The sequence below is a fragment of the Protomyctophum parallelum genome (assembly GCF_964188405.1).
Source record: "Protomyctophum parallelum genome assembly, chromosome: 7".
Classification (NCBI taxonomy): domain Eukaryota; kingdom Metazoa; phylum Chordata; class Actinopteri; order Myctophiformes; family Myctophidae; genus Protomyctophum; species Protomyctophum parallelum.
Window position 1 is genome coordinate 25,271,117 of NC_139705.1, and position 17,385 is coordinate 25,288,501.

Consider the following 17,385-nt stretch of genomic DNA (forward strand, 5'->3'; position numbering starts at 1 on the left):
ATTAAATAAAGTTGTAGGCCTACCCTGTCTGTTTCACTCTCACCTCGCTTGCCTTGCTGTCATGCACGCACGCACGCACGCACCTACATGACACATTAAAATAAAGCTGTCTGTTTCTCCTCTCGCTTCGCTTCCCTTGCTGCCCGCCTCACCCCCCGCACGCACGCACGCACATATCCTATTTGCAACTTTCACTGTGTGTTGTTAGTTGTATATTAAATTATTAGAACGAAAACCTGAACCTGTGAACCATAATTAAATAACAAATAGGCACACTCCTCCTGTCCTGTCTGTCTGTCTCTCTCTATCACAGTGGTCCGTCCGTGACCAACTGACCATGCACGTTCCGACGTTCGCCAGTCTATTTAGATTGCCTCGCAGTCGTTAGTCACTGTTATATGAATGTGCAGCCAAAACCATAGCCTCATGTGGCTGGTGCATGGGCTGGCTGGGTAATATACCTATATCTCCGATGCAGTTCCCACTTGCGGGAGCCTGGCACGGTACATTTGGCATTCGAGCGACGCGTCGGGTTTATTATATTGCACATACCGTAAGAAAGACATCGGCCTTCATGCTGTAGATTAGGCTACAGTAGGCTATACCTGCACGTTGGGACTCTCCGCAGCTGAGCTGCAGCAGCTGCTGCACTATAGCCTACTCTCCAACGTCCCGTCATGGAAATATTTCAGCACAGACAGCCCAAATCCTCGCATGTATGCGCTCATGCACAAAACACTGTTTAAATGGCTTAACCATCTCTTGCAACATTGTTTTTAATTGCGCGATTTTATCTCCTACTAATTTCATATGACACATGTATTCCTTAACATTTTTATTTATTTATTTTTTACATGTAGCCCATATACATTATACATACCTTTTATATAAACATTTTAGGAGTGAATACATATATGTTTTGATGCCTGTGACAGCCTCTCAGCAGTTCAGACAAGGCTGCTCCGCTTGTGTAAAACAGAAAAACAGCGTACGCCAGCTCGCGACCAGACGTGACTATTTGTCCTACTCAAGTTCAATTTCAAGCTTTGCCGGAAATGTTAAATGCCGAAAATGTCGGTAATTTCGGCGTGCGCCCATATTTTGGCGTACGCACAGTTGATAAATGAGGGCCATACTGTAGTCAGTGTAGTGGATGCTGTTTGCTGCACTACCTTCCATTTCCTACAGAGGGTAGCATTATACTCCAAGTCTACAGCTGTACTACTGCTACAGTATGCAGTAGTACAGCTGTGAATTGGGCTGCTTTTAAGTTATGCTTGGGCTGGAAACTGGCAACTGATCTGGCAACACTGGTCATATGTGCTGCTCTGCTCTTTTACTTTCTTCCCGTTGTCACTTATCTATAGATTTGAAACTGATAGACATTGGCAATCATGGCACAAGTGTAGGGATGATTTTGGACACAGCCTCGGTATGACGTTTTGCTCCATTAGGCCTCATTCACACATACCAAACACCAATCAAGCAAATGTTTGGTCGTTTATTTGGTTTTTTGGGCCACCACAATGCTTTTCCAATGGGAGTCACATGGTTTGACCAAACATTTTTGTTTAATGAGGGGGGAGGGGCAGAACACCATCAGCAATCAGCAAACAAACAAATGTTTGATCAAACCATGTGACTCCCATTGGAAAAGCATTGTGGTGGCCCAAAAAAACAAAAACACGACCAAACATTTGCTTGATTGGTGTTTGGTACGCGTGAATGAAGCCTTAGACAACATGAAATGTGAAAAAGGAGGAAGTATTAAGTCAATATTACCAATAGTAATGAGTTTATTTATGCTAGCCAAACAGCCAGTGGCCTTGTGGTTAGACTGCCCCAGGGACTGTGAGGCCTCATGGCTGCAAGGCTTAGCCTACTTTAACCAGCCAAGTTCATTTATACCCATATGTCCTCTCATTTTGACAAATAGTACATGTTTTTACAGATTCAGTTCACTGAGGTGAGTGATCAAAAGGATTTGACAGTTTAGAATACTTTGTGATGCAGACACCATATCAGACTTTAATAGAAAACGGTGTGGCTGTGTATAAAACATTTCAGTCAAGGTGCAATATATATATAAAATATATATGACCATTCTAGGCACTTTTTGTACAGTAGGCCTATATATTACTGTGTGAATACACTCCATTATGTATGCACAATACACATATAGGCCCTCATTTATCAATCGAGTGTAAAATCTGCCACAGATTCGAGTGCAGGTTTCGTAGTACACCCACGTCGCCACGGCATTTATAAAGTGATCGCAAACAGCTGATCCTTCCTTAATTTGACGTTAATAAATGTGACGGCTGAAATCTATCTGGCACGCCCTATGAAATCAAGCCTCGCCCTCGTTTTTGCGACATGAACGTTCTGTAATACGACCAAACAACGCGTGGTAACCTAGTTACACAATGGAAAAAGCAAATAAAAAAGTTTTCCCTTGCTGCCAGCCTCACCCCCCTCTCATACACACGCACACACAGGCGCACGCACGCACACGCAACTTGCAAGCCCAACTGGTGTGTTATTGTATCATAAATATATAAAGAACGAACACCTGCATGAATTAAATAAAGGCCTACCCTGTTTCTCCTCTCGCCTCGCTTGCCTTTCTGGTTAGTAAACCACAGCATGCAAGCCGCCTTTGTTTTAAATGGTCCCCCAAACCGTCCACACTTCACACCTAACGGCCGGGGATGCGCTTTAAATTTTTGCACCAACAAAAATGAAAGCCTGGTACCGAGGCTAGTTGTAGGCTACTGTTGTAGCCTAAATTATTAGTAGTCTTCATTCATTTAATATACAACAAAATATATTGGTGAACGAAAACCTGAACCTGTGAACCATATGAATTAAATAACAATTAAATAGGCGCGCACACACGCTGCTGTTTTAGGTGCATCTCCTCCCTCCTGTCCTGTCTGTCTCTAAACCGGGACCATGCACGTTTATGACAATCTATTTAGATTGCCTCGCGAGTCGCTGCAGTGGCTGGGCAGTGTCAATTATATGAATGTGCTGCCTAAACCAGCCTCATGTACATGGCACTGGTGGGCTGGCTGGGTTAGCCTATCTCCGATGCGGTCCCCAGCTCGACTCCCCTGCACTTGCACTGGCTGGCACGCCGGCACGGCACATTTGGCATTCGAGCGACGCGTCAGGTTTATCCTTAATTAAAAGGACGAGACGTAACGCGATTGCAGTAGCCATACCCGTTGGTGTTGGTTGGTAGACTTGACTAGCTGCATAGCCTCGGTCCCAGGCTTACTTATCTGCGAAAATAAGAGCTATAGCTGCAGCTATGCAAATGCCTCTCGATCCATGTCATGGAAGTTAACTATTGTAGGAGGGGGGGGGGGGGGGGGGGGGGGGGGCTACCGGTATGCGCTCATGCAAAACACTGTTTAAATGGCTTATATGACTTGCAACATTGTTTTTAATTGCGCGATTTTAATTGCTTGCACACTTGGAAATATCCTACCAATTTCATATGACATGCCTTTACAAAATATTTCTTTTTCACATATTATTAGTTTTATACATTTTAGGAGTGTAAACATATGTTTAGATGCCTGTGACAGCCTCTCAGCTGGTCAAACAATGCTGCTCCGCTGTTCTACGACAGAAAAACAGGTGAGGACAAAGCGTACGACAGCTCCCGACCAGACGTGACTTTTTGTCCTACTCAAGTTCAATTTCAAGCTTTGGCGGAAATGGTAAATGCCGAAAATGTCGGTAATTTCGGCGTGCACCCATATTTTGGCGTACGCACGGTTGATAAATGAGGGCCATACACTCCATATGATATCTATGATAAATTGTCATTACATGCATGCAATCATAACAAACATATTAACCTATAAGTAAACAACGAGTGGTTATTATTAAAGATGGATCACAAGTCATTAGCTTGTTAATGGATGAAATTACAAACTGTTAAAAGGCACCAGAATACAGGGATTTGCATCTACTCTGTTAAAAGGTTTCTGAGGGAGGACCCCCAGAACCGTCGCCTATGAATACAATATTGGCGCCCGACACACGTATTTAATTGTTTTTGAGGGGTGCTAGCCCCTGCCCCTCCTATATACAGGTTTAATGTTTGTTTTTAGTTCAATGTTTGTTTTAAAAACGCCATTGACAATGGAGGGAAAATGTCATCTTGTCCCTAACACAAACATTAAATGCCATTAACAATAAAGAGAATTTAATGTTTGTGTTGGCACCGTTTGTCTTACATCACCATTACATCACCTAATCAACATGAGTTAGACTTTTAAATATTAGCGCCCCTCACTTCACATGATTGCTTCCATGATTGTAATTATTAACTGATTAATAGAATTCTGAAAGGTTTACAGCCCTGCATGAGCCAAAAGTTGTGGAATGTAAGTCTTGACACCCAGACTAATCAGAGAACAACAGCTGATTAATTAGATATACAATCAGAAAAATGAAGGATGGGAGTCTAATGCTGTATGATAAAATGTCTATCATGTGTCTACAGATGCACCAGCATTATAAAGTCCAGTACATCGTCGTCTTTTGGTTCCATTCGGTGTTTCTCTGCGACAGCTCAGCATCCGAGGACAGGACAATAAACCCCTGTTTGCGCAAGAAGAGAAGAGTGAGCCCACTTAAACTCTAGATCTGTGGTTTTCAACCTTTTTCATATCAAGGCCCATTATTTATTTGGCATTTGAGCCACGGACCACCATTTGATGAGATTTAGCCTAGCAGACCCAAAACTAAAGAATATTTTGTTGTCTTTGGATACGATTTTGATGTGGTAGTGGTACCATACCATAGTAGAGAAAACAGTTTGATCAAAAAATATATAAAAATCTACATTCTCTAATAGTGTAGACATCTTGTAAATTAAGTAATGCAGATGGTCAATGAAACCAAATGGACCCGTAATGGTCCATTTGGTTTCATTGTACGCTCTCAAGAGTTAAAATCTATGAGGGTCCATTTGGTTGCCATTCTTCATAATTTAGCTGGGGACCACCTGGAACCACCTCAAGGACCACTGTTGGTCTCCGGACCACTGGTTGAAAACCAATGCCCTAGATCAAATGCAATGAGCCCTATGAAATGCAGCTGCACCTACATACCGTTAGAATTGTTAAAATACAAGTAAAGAAAGTAAAGAGAGATGGCATGCAGCAGCATAGGCCCTTGGGCCGAAACTTGTTGTGCTTCTTTTCTTAAAACTTCAACTGATTGAACCTAGAATTAACTTAATACTCAAATCTGCCCTAATGCCCAATCTCTCTCATCACATTTATTATGACTGACCAGGCATGAATTAACCACTTTTAACCTGGCTGGCATCCCTATTTCACGCATGTTAGGCAAAAGATTTCGAGAATTTAACATTTCAATCTACATTTTTGTTCCAATTGTATTCAGAAAATATACACGATTTCAAGCTTGAGCTTGTGATCTTGTAGATCCACTATTAGTTGTAGGACGACGTGTAATAATGGCTTAAGTGGTTAAAACATGTACAGAGAAGAGATGTAAAGACGTTTGTGTTTATCTTCAATCTCTTTAATCTGAATCCCCCACCCACCCCCTTTTCCCCTCACTATATGTTTTATTTTGAGTGGTGCAACCACTCCCTTACGGAGCTATGTGGGTGGGTGGGTGGCTGGCTGGCTGGGTGTCTGGGTATGAGCACGAATACAGCATGGTTGTTTTTCACCACCTGTGCGCAACCTAATGCACACGCAAACACACACGCACGTATTAACTGTATATATGATGCTTTCGGGTGTGCCAGTACAGTACAGTACAGTAATGGGTACAGTAGAGGGACCGCCACACGGTCATTTCTCAACCATTTCGGACGCGGGGCGGCTCGCCAGAACCGGGCCGGCACCCTGGGTGCGTTCCTGTGGGTCTGGTACCCCCCCACCCCCGGGAACCCCCACACAGAGTTGCATCACTCACTTCATACAGGTGTGATTCTTTTCCTTTTTATCTCTATGATGATTTCCTGTTTTTGGCTATATAGAAGTGTATATTTGTACGTCTCTAAATGTTATGATGAATTGAAAACGGTGGGACCTATTGTAAACAAGTGTAATGCTTCAATCAATCAATCAATCAACTTTCATTCCCTTTTGGAGGTGTCTGCATGTATCTTTGGAGGTGTTGTGCATGTATGTTTGGAGGTATGTACATGTGTCTTTGGAGGCATGTGTATGTGTGAGAGAGAAAAAGGTACGAATTCTCAAATAGGATACAAACCTCCTCTATCTTCAGAACAGAGTTGATCAACTTTGCATGTGGTGTGCTGGGTAAAACAAACCCACATTCCAGTTTTTCTAAAACAAACAATTACAGGTCATTTCAAATATAGAGTTCAAAAGTACAATGTAAAAAGGTATACTCATATATGGGATACTACAGATTGCTTTCTGTTCTTGCAGCTCGTCTTTGTAACAGTGATGTTATAGTCCCTCAACTAAGCTCATTAGAAACATCTAATTCTAATACATAGTCCTGACTAGACACAGATATTCAGATCTACCTGATTCTGTATTTATTTATTGACTATATAGTCTATAAATAGAGGTTTGCTATTCATATGATATGAATAGCAAACCTCTATTTAACTTACAAACACCAAGATTATAGTATACATAGCATGGTACTATGATTCCATGTCTATGCAATTATATTTAAAGTTTATTCAGTTTAAAGTTTATTATTTGTTCAGACTCACCATTCACTTTAGCCAAGAAAGGCATTAAACTCATCTTGGCAAGGTTTTCCAACGGAGCTGTCTGCAAGGTGACATTAAGTTACACTCACTATTTAAAACAACTTAGCCCTGATTTCAGGATCCATGACTGACTTATTGTGATGTATTTCTGACAAACCTGAAATGGTCCCACTTCACTTGATGCCAGTGTCAGCTTAATACTGTGTTTGCAAAAAGACAGAGGCGTTACTATGTGAGGCTATAGTATAGACTCAAAATGTAAATGTTGCCAGGATGTTATACTTACTTGTCCATCGCTATGGAGCCCTTGAGTTTCCCAGTGTCGATCCATGCCTTACCACTGAATTTAGAGTCCTGCAAATTAAATAAACAGAAGTTTGCATTACATTTCCGTGACAGGTGAGATCCGACAATATTGTTTATTTATATTTATTACATGGCTTGGTTGAATGCTTGATTCTGATTGGCCAATCGCCAAATTCATCGGTCTGTTATTTCTGGATAATGACCGCTCCGCTCTATAACAGACCCTCGGAGCACTTACTACGCTGATTTACTGCTGTTTCCAACAGGACATGCCATGTAAACACACACACAGTGTCATTTACAGCAAAACATTGCTCTCAAAAATGTTTTTGAAAACATTTGAGCTAGAAATAGACGAAGCAGTATACCCACAAATGGATTCTATTTGATCAACTCACTTCCTTGTTTTCCGACACTACACATGGGAATACTTTCATTACCAAGCAAGGAAATACGAGTTGTTTTGTTGTGTTTTGGGTCAATTTATTAATTTATGTATAAAAGTGGCCGTGTAATAAGCGGATAATGTATGGCTGAGTGGTCATTGTTTATATATAAATCACCTTCAGGCTGATTAACCACCTCTGCTGTCGTGTCAGCGGTAAATCAGCCTGTCTGTGATTTATCTATAAACAATGACCACTCAGCCATAATGTACATAATCACATGGTCACCATCTTCTTCAAACGATGTACTCTCTGTATCAGGCCGACCTCAGGAGCATTTGTGTGTGCGTTCGCATGTGCACGTGCATGCGTGCACAGGCACACATGCATGCCTATTATCACTAACTGCTGTGCTTTGGATGTCAATGTGATGTCAATGTGGTTAATAAGGATAAGGACTTGACTGCAACATAGAGGTGTGCATAGCTGAGTTTTTCAGTTTTCAGCACCCTCTGGTGGACAAATATCATTATTACAAGCATTTTACATCACTTGGTAGCTTGACAAAATATGCAATAGTCACATTCATCTCAATCACAGATAATGCATTTAAGTACTCACAACATTGAGAGTGAACAGCGGGGTACGTGTTGCATTGTGTTCGATTGCAAAGGCTTGAATAGTCCAGTTTAACAGGTCCAGTTTGATAGAGCCATTGTGGAAAGTGAAGTTGGGTGTTGCCTTTGCCTGCACTTGCAGTTCCATCAGCAGACCTGGAAACAGCTTAGGAAGCTATAGGTGAACAATAAAACAAGAGCATTTTATGAAATATCCACCGTGCATAGAGGAGTGACAGCAAGGGAGATGATTGGAATTATCATCTCTAATCTGTTTGCCTTGTACAGTACAGTATAAAGGGCCGTTTACACCAAGCACTAGAACTAAATTTCGTTCTGTACGTATGTACATCCGTCTGTAGTTCACATACGTCTTACAACATTGATAATTAGAGTTCTGGTGTAAGCAATGTAATTAATCTTAATAACAACTAAATGGTTAAACCAAGAATGTGAGTTGCTCCCTTGACCTCTGAACCTCCCCCCATGTTGATCATCGTCGAACATGGCATACATAGAACATAACAGTTTCATGTATAACAAGTGTTTACTGTCCCATTCAATGAGACAGGTCAATAGGTTCTACTAACATATACAATGTCTCACCTGAGGAATGAATAGCCCAAAGGAGCTGGTGTTGAGGTGGAGAGGACAGCCAGGAGGTAACTGAGATGGATGGTAAAGAAATGGATGAGGTGAAGCATGTTACTGTAACGTCAGACTGACACAAACACAGTGGTGGAAGAAGTACTCAGATATTTACTAGCAAATAGCAACAACAATGTATTAAAATGTACTTGGGTATTGGCATCAAAATATACTTTTAACCACCAGCATGCTATGCTAGGGGGAACATTCACCAAAAATAGTCGATCTACAAAATCACAATGCATCGCAAAAGAGATTGGTGGCCCTATCGGGGGCGAGTTTAAACTTCTTTGCCATATTTTGTTATATTGAAAAAACATCCTACCACTGCACATGCACTTGTAATAAAATGATGGTCTTGAATTGAGGAATGGATTGATAGATGGTGAAATAGATGGATGGAAAGATAATGGATGGATTGTTTTGTTTTTTACATATTGATTCCTTGAATGACTGACTGTCCATCAAGGCCCTAATCAAACTAGACAATATAGCCTTGGAACAGCTGTTGGTTGGTTCATATGATCTTCTGACAACTAAGTTAGCTGTCATCAATCGGTTTATCATCCTGTAGCTATAACTAATGATGGAAGGGAGACGAGAGAAGTCTACCAGATAATTCCCTTTAGTATGTTTTCTTTTCTGAATTCTTAATAACTACAGAACATTATAGCTAGATAGCTGATTACACAATATCAGCCTTTGGCTCCTGATCTTTAGAACCATGGACAGAGTTCACCTGTCCAGTCCACCATACTACTCAGCACCATGGACAGGTCACAGCTCCTGTATTGTGCTTTAGAACCAACAGCTGGACAGAGATCACCTGTCCACTCTGTACTGCTCAGTCAAATGGACAGTTCATGTGGTTCAGAACCATGGACAGAGCTCACCTGTCCACTCAGCACTGCTCAGTCAAATGGACTGTTCATGTGTTTCAGAACCATGGACAGATATCACCTGTCCAGCACCACTCAGCACCATGGATAGCTCCACTCTGCTCAAACCTAGCATTTGCAACCCACAGTTTACTTTACTGTATTATTGTGATAAAAAAGCCCCATCCTCTTCACATTAGATTGTAATATGGTGTGTGCGTGCGTGCGTGCGTGTGTGTGTGTGTGTGTGTGTGTGTGTGTGTGTGTGCGTGTGTGGTGTGTGCGTGTGTATGGACATTGATTCAATGGGCTGTTGGACTGCAGGCAGCTCGCTCAGGTTGGCCACAACATGTTTGATCCCTGCCTGTCATTTCTGCTGGTCTCCCCCACGCGTACATGCACACTGCACACACACACACACACACACAAATCATACTCACCGTGCTGTCGTTGATGATGACCTGCAGTCGTCCAGCTGAGTAGTAGGCATAGGAGGCGCTGTTGGCTGTGAACTCAGACAGGCCAACTGACAGCATGGAGGCCTGCTGTTCTGGTAGTGTGAATGGCTGAGCCTTGAAGGGAGGGATCTCACGGTGTTTGATACTGTAGAGTTCTCCCTTTCATTAACGAGACATGTGCATGCAGTTGCATTATAAGGTTTGAAAACATGGTCATGATCATAAAACCCCCATTTAGACCTGAAGACAATTCTACAAATGACTCACGTCAAGGATCCCAAAAATTATATGTAATTGGCCACTGACCCCCCCCCCCCCCCCCATCTGAAAATATGTTGTACCAGGGTCCCACCCAGAAGCGAAGATTTGAGTTAAATACGTTCGCTCTGAAAGAATATATATTCAAAGAATTGTGCCACATTTCAAGATTAATTCTTTTAGCAGATCTACAAGCTCGTAGCGGTGCACTAGTTCTGAGTTCTCCAATATGAGTGATATAATGTACAATGTGTCAAATACAATATTGAGACACTGAAAGCATTCATGATGATGTTGTTGTCGATGGGGTACTTGTTGTAAGCTACATTTGCACTTATGTGAACTTCATCCTCTGCACTAGTATTAATACTACTTACTACTCTGTCTGTCTATTTCTCTAACGCTCTCTCTATCTCTCCCTGCTTATTCCGCTTTATTGTGTGTAGATAATGCTTGGAAGTTTATATTAAAGAACACAGCACTCAGCCGTATAGATTAAACATCAACATTTATGTTTTGTCGATACATCGATTTGACTCGTAAACCATTTTGTCCAGCTATACCGAACAGTATGCAGGTTTATAGCCCTCTATATAACCATGGTGTCCTGTCAAAGTCTTGTTGAGTGAGTGACTAACCTCATACCTGCTCACGGCAAGCCATAAGCTTCAGTCTTATGTCTAACAAGTAGATGTGTCTGAAATAGCTTGAGGGATTGCTAGTTACATGCAAATAGAGCTCAACCATCTTAATTAACCATCAACTCTGAGATATTTAGTTACCTTTAGATCAAGTCTCAGACTTGAACTATTCATGAAAGGTAAGCCGGTGAGAGCCATGTCCACAGCCAGATCTTGATTCACCTTGAATGATACTGTAAATAAGCAGAAAGTGCATTTGAATACAAATTGTGCATGGGTGAAAAGTAGCCATATACAGAATTGAATGCTATTTGCTGCATTACCATTTATTTCCTGTAGATGGTGCTCCATGTCCACTATGTGCTGCTTTACTGCTGGGCAGATCTGGGACAGGATAATGTACATTAAATCTGATTTAGCATTAATTTAATTTGTCAGCTGTGAGCATGTACTGGGATTTTACTGCGCTTTTAATTATTTGTTCTGCTGTCTCTTCAGGTGGTGTGGACTGTGGAGCTGTGATAGTTGGAACAAGTGTTAGCCCCAGTTTAAAAAGACCAGGTGATTTGTGATTACATTAATTGGCACACCTTCAACTAGAGAGAGCACTGCAGAACTAATTAGTCCTCTCCTATAGTATGGTGGCTTGTGTTCACTTGATTGAATACCACCCGTCTTAATTGGAGTTCAACCCAAAGAATGACACAAATGTTAAATCAAAGCACCTCTCTATAAACCTGTCTTTTGATCTCGTCCCACCACTGTGACTCAGTATGATGATTTTCCGGAACCATCTATTGAGTTCTACAGTAGTACAGTGGAGATTGACAGGAAACAGGGAGAGTCATGGAGACTTGCACCTGCATTAAGGGTCCGCCAGGCTCCTGAATCAAACCCGGGACTCGCTGTCAGGCTGCATCAGAACCTATAATATGCGCCTTAACCACTCGGCCATCATAGCCCCCACCCACCCTTTTCTCCCCTATATATTGAATCAAAATGGAATTCATTGGTCAGACAGTACTCACTTTCTCTTCTATTTCGCCTTTGATTGCATTAAGGTCCACAAGATGCCGGGCGACCCAACTATGCATGACAGAGGGGCAAGGTTTATACATTTGACATTAGTATGATTTCTAGGAAGACACTCTTATTTATTGATATATTTATGTCTGCCTTTCCGTCTATTCATCCTTTTTACCTGCTCCGACCATAGAAGGCCATTCTTGCTTCTCCAACAGTACCATTGCAGCTTACACTGGAGATGTTAAGGCGTCCATTGGCATCCCTCCCAACCTCAGCTATAGAGGTCAAATCCAGATTAAATACTCCCAGCTTGAATGCTCCACTCAGAAGACTGGAAAAGTGGAAATACACATAAACCAACACATATCAACAGGCTGGGTAGACCTTTGATGGTAAATAAGCACATAGATTTACACCGTAACTTAAGCATCCTTTTTTAAATTATAGTATACTCAACCATATGAACCCTAGTATCCCTATTTTGGTGCGAACATTCTGTGAAAATGGCATAACTAAAAGCTCAAGCTTATAGATAGGCTATTTCGGAGAGGAATTTGGTGTGATGGGGACAAAAGAAGGGGATCAAAGTAATATATACTTTTGGCTGTAAGTAGTTATGGGGTAAAAGAGACAATTCTTTTCAAAATGTAGATTTCCTTGCACATAAATATTATACAGATGATTTTGGTGCATGCATAAATGCCAGAGCAACATATGCAAGCCATCACAACCTGATTATTGTTATTACTTACACATAATGATAGCGCATCGACCAATAGCCTTTTAGAGCGACACTAAGGCCAGTGAGAGAAACCTTGAATCCTGTAACATCCTTGTAGAACTCAATAGATGGTTCTGGAAAATCACACTGACACACAGTGGTGCTGCGGAGTGGGGAGAGATCAAAGACAGGTTTAGAGAGGTGTTGGTATTTAACATTTGTGTCGAGTCATTTTTTGTGCAGTGTACTGCTCTCTTTGATATTTTGCAGGGGTCCTCTATGTTTTTCAGGCCTTAGCTGAGACAGCGATGAAGCAGGGACCTCGTAACCCTGGCTATATTGGATAAGATTATGTTGCATATTTTATTTTTCTCTTTGACAATTGTGTGGTGTGGTGGACATGATGGACATCCAAGTGATGCTGCAGCTTTGATGCTTCAATGTTTTTTGTTTGTTTAGGCTACGCTTGCTAAATGTTTGCAGACAATAAAGGTCCCCACACAGATTTTTAGTGGCGTTTCTCCATTGGTTTTCCGAAAAACGCGTCCAGTGTGCAACCACCTTTACTTTAAATAAATAACAAATGAGTCATAATTAATTGTTGTTGTTAAGACTTTGAGGTCCTATATTGTGTGGACCCCTAGTACATCTCAGAACTCCATAGGGATCCCAGGCCCCCTGTTGAAGACCCATGCATGACTCATAATACTGTTTGTGGCTAGAAATCTAATTATGTTGCCATGGTATGCAGCTTTTTCCAATCCAACACAATCTGATTTCACACACTGACTGAACTTGTACTGGAATGAAAGCCTACAGTACATACCGGTATACTCCTCCAGGGCCATACAGCCAGAGTGGGATTTTCACTCACATGCCAATTGTTTGCCAATCTTAATGTTGCCATTGCTGTTGGTTACCACCAGTCACTGCCCACTTTGACAGTTAACTAACCTTCATTTCATTTTCAGGCCATCATGGCTTACTGTTAAGTGGAAGTGAAACTCTTACTTAGAACTTCCCCATTCGACATGCAGCTGGAAAAACATGAGACTGAATAGATCAATGTTATTGTCACTAAATAGAAAATGTTTTCGGTTATAGATAAAATTGCATGGTAAGCGGGAACTGCATTAGAATTACCAATAACATTGGGGGGAGGGGGGGATATCTACATGTCGGATACAACAAAATGTACACATTTATTCATCAATAAAAATCAAAATAAAGTGTTAAAAAAAGGAATTACCAATAACACTTTGGCATAACATTGGGCATCTTTGTATAGGAACTTAAACATTGGCATGAACTTGTAGTTCACCCTTGGTTGCTTCATGTGGTTCATCAGTGGTTCACCATTTGAGCTATAGTGACCCATGTGATTGGCCAAATAGTATAACACTGTATAACTATTCTCTGACTTGGCTATTGTTCCAATAAGAACATCACACTTGTGAATTGAGGGGCGCTCTTATCATCATACATCATATTCCATGCTCAGCCAATCAAATCAATCAAACTGTGGTACGCACAAAGCTGGGCATAGAAAACAAATTGCATCCAATAAAAAACAAAAAACCTACTGGACAAGTTGGTATGGTACAGGTCCCAAAAAGGTGTCGACATGACCCCTGATGGTTGGGAAGGTCATTCCAAGCAGCTTCTCCTGCATCCACCCTGCACCTATATGACTCCCTTGGGTATAAGGTACAAGGAGAAAAGGAGAAATAGAAACAGTTTGGACTTTTGGGGGTACTGATTATGCTCTCGTCTAAGAGTGAGTTGCTGTATATTCAAAGGAATTCTAATCAAGCTATATACATAAAGTTATTATAACTCACCCAACTCCTTTTGTTTTATATGACATTGGACTGAACGGACAAAAGGTGTACTATTTGATATTTGATATTTGATACTTACCATACTGAAGTCCTTTGTTGGTCAAACTGACTTGTATGGCAGGATTTTCTCCATAACAGCAGGGAGCGAGCAGCAGCATGATTATCAAGGATGGCAGCATCCTGCAGGTCACCTAGTTTAGAAGGACTGAGAGCTTTCAAAGTCATCACAGCATCCTGCAGGTCACCTAGTTTAGAAGGACTGAGAGCTTTCAAAGTCATCACAGCATCCTGCAGGTCACCTAGTTTAGAAGGACTGAGAGCTTTCAAAGTCATCACAGCATCCTGCAGGTCACCTAGTATAGAAGGACTGAGTCAAAGTCATCACAGCATCCTGCAGGTCACCTAGTTTAGAAGGACTGAGTCAAAGTCATCACAGCATCCTGCAGGTCACCTAGTATAGAAGGACTGAGTCAAAGTCATCACAGCATCCTGCAGGTCACCTAGTATAGAAGGACTGAGTCAAAGTCATCACAGCATCCTGCAGGTCACCTAGTTTAGAAGGACTGAGTCAAAGTCATCACAGCATCCTGCAGGTCACCTAGTATAGAAGGACTGAGTCAAAGTCATCACAGCATCCTGCAGGTCACCTAGTATAGAAGGACTGAGTCAAAGTCATCACAGCATCCTGCAGGTCACCTAGTTTAGAAGGACTGAGAGCTTTCAAAGTCATCACAGCATCCTGCAGGTCACCTAGTATAGAAGGACTGAGTCAAAGTCATCACATACTCATTTCAGTATCAATGGGGTCTTGGCGGGAGACAACAATCACTGAGCTTAAATGTTGAACTTTGGTATATAACCTTCTGGGTTATATCCGTAACTATGCCTTTATATGAATCATAATCAATCCAATCATGTTTTTCCTTTGGTTCGTGAGTGAGTGCGGAACTGGAAGTATATAGCAGATTAGACTGCAGTCTAAATATCATTCGTTAAAAGGTGTTTAAAAGAGTCTCCTTTGTGTCTCCATAAGGATTTGCTGGTCATACAATTATTGGCTTATAGGAATGTGACAAAAACTAAATAAATTCAAGGAATGAATTCAAGTCTCCATGGGGTGAGTAATCGATAGAAAAAAGTCATTTGGGGGGTGAACTATATCCCTTTAATCAACTATAATTACATTCTATAGAGAATTGTGTGCTTACAATTTTGTGACAACAGTTTGCAGAAGGTCTGATGTAATGTGTGGCATTCTAATTCAATCAGGTGTTTGAGGGTTAGTTTGGATCAGGGATGTTCTTCCTCACAAGCCTCCCCTTCCCTTTATATCATTCTTAAAGTGGAAGGACCTTCTGCAAACTGATGTGTCAAAATGGGAAGCAAACAATCTAAATTGTTAATCAGCTACTGTAGATCTAATTTTAGCTGGTATTAAAGCACTCACTGGAACAAAGCAAGGGCACATAATTGCAAAGGGTGTCAACTCTCAACTGACTATAGTGTATAACCTAATATTTGAGCCAACTTTCTCAAAAAGAAATAGCCTACTCTTACTCTTACTCTTACTTAAGTAGCCTACTCAGATTCTAAAAGACTGATTCTGTTACCTGTTACATACATTCAATTTCAGCATGGAAACACGATTTTATTTTGTTGTTGCAAATAGAGCAACTGAAATCACAACTTTCAACATTGATCAAAGATTTTACCATTTGACTCGGTGACAAACTTTTGTGAATAATGTTTTGTGAACACTGGAAGTGGGTGGCTTCTCTGATCAATATTTGGATCTCATGCCCAGGTGGATAATGGCCAGCATCGCTCAAAAATAGGCTATATTATATTTAAAGCACTGAAGTAATTTGATTTAATACAAAAACAACACATGCCCATGTATGTACACTACACCATACTCAATCAGAAACAATCGTTTTAGTCTGAAATGAAATAAAACCATATTTACCAGGATTTCTGTCAAGTCCAAGTGAATGTCGTTATATGATCTTGAGAGCCTGGTTTGTGACTCAACTTCCCTCTTGGCCATGGTATACACTGTAGACTTCGGTCTCCTGACTGTTTGCACTGAGAACTTGAGAAGTGAAATTCGCCTACACAGTAAAGAAAATCATTTCAGGTCCATTTGTACACTCGGTATTTCACAGTGTGTGCTCCATAAAAAGAACGCCCTGGCAAGAGAGCAGATCAGGCTGCACAGATGAATGTGTCTGATTTTGGGATGGGTGTAGCTACAAACTACAATCACGAGGGTTTAATTATTGTCGCACAAGAGCTGTCTGTCCTAGCTGTCTTCTTCTGAACTGAACAGTGTCAGTGAACACCGTAAAAAAAACACATGTTGGAATTTATGAATAGACTTTAAGCGTCACGTGTGGCATGCTGTATAATAGGCTACACTGCATCCTGATTCCTGACAAAAAATATATATAAAGAATAGAATAGAAGAAAACGAAGAGGAGGAAGAGAATAAGGGGGCGACTGGTGCATGAGTCATTTCACATAATGCCTATCACGAGAAAGTCCGCAGTTTTTATTTCATTAGCACGCAATGTCACAATCATTTTTTTAAGCAAAGCAAAGGGAAGGTAAACAACCCGTGATTTGTTTTGACAGCTAACAGAAATGAAACGTTTTGAATCAAAACTAAAGAAAAAACAATAATTATTTGAATAAAAACCACGAGTTTAGTTTTCTTTTCTTTACATAATTATGCTATACCTTGGACAAGACAAACATTCTCAAACCATCGTGCTTCCATTTAACGGGCAAAGACACTGAGAATCGCCAGCCATAAATTATTTGATTTATTTATCCGTCATTTCAACAAGTACTC

General features: G+C 41.0%; 1 protein-coding gene across 2 annotated transcripts; it reads right to left on the bottom strand.

The window, feature by feature from the left end:
• Positions 1–3,599: 3,599 nt before the first annotated feature.
• bpifcl (BPI fold containing family C, like) lies at positions 3,600–16,851 on the bottom strand. 2 transcript variants are annotated; one of them, XM_083769124.1, is made up of 16 exons: positions 16,498–16,851; positions 14,611–14,722; positions 14,274–14,385; positions 12,722–12,853; positions 12,145–12,300; positions 11,972–12,029; positions 11,267–11,327; positions 11,085–11,176; positions 10,027–10,203; positions 8,667–8,726; positions 8,065–8,235; positions 7,038–7,105; positions 6,909–6,951; positions 6,752–6,812; positions 6,274–6,350; positions 3,600–4,620 (listed from the first exon to the last, which is right to left on the bottom strand). In XM_083769124.1, exons 1-16 carry the CDS (start codon positions 16,576–16,578, stop codon positions 4,534–4,536), a joined length of 1,548 nt encoding a protein of 515 aa, XP_083625250.1. In that variant the 5' UTR covers positions 16,579–16,851; the 3' UTR covers positions 3,600–4,533. The 2 variants fall into 2 exon arrangements, with proteins under 2 accessions (XP_083625250.1, XP_083625251.1); XM_083769125.1 differs by having other exon boundaries at positions 3,602–4,620; positions 14,611–14,736.
• Between the last annotated feature and the right edge of the window lie 534 nt (positions 16,852–17,385).

Excerpts from the sequence above, each read along its gene's own strand:
- bpifcl (XM_083769124.1), bottom strand. The coding sequence starts at position 16,578 with ATGGCCAAGAGGGAAGTTGAGTCACAAACCAGGCTCTCAAGATCATAT. Across the intron at positions 14,386-14,610 it reads CAACAAAGGACTTCAGTATG|GGAGTCATATAGGTGCAGGG; the intron begins GTAAGTATCAAA and ends CTTATACCCAAG. Across the intron at positions 12,854-14,273 it reads GTACCATACCAACTTGTCCA|CACCACTGTGTGTCAGTGTG; the intron begins GTAGGTTTTTTG and ends CCCACTCCGCAG.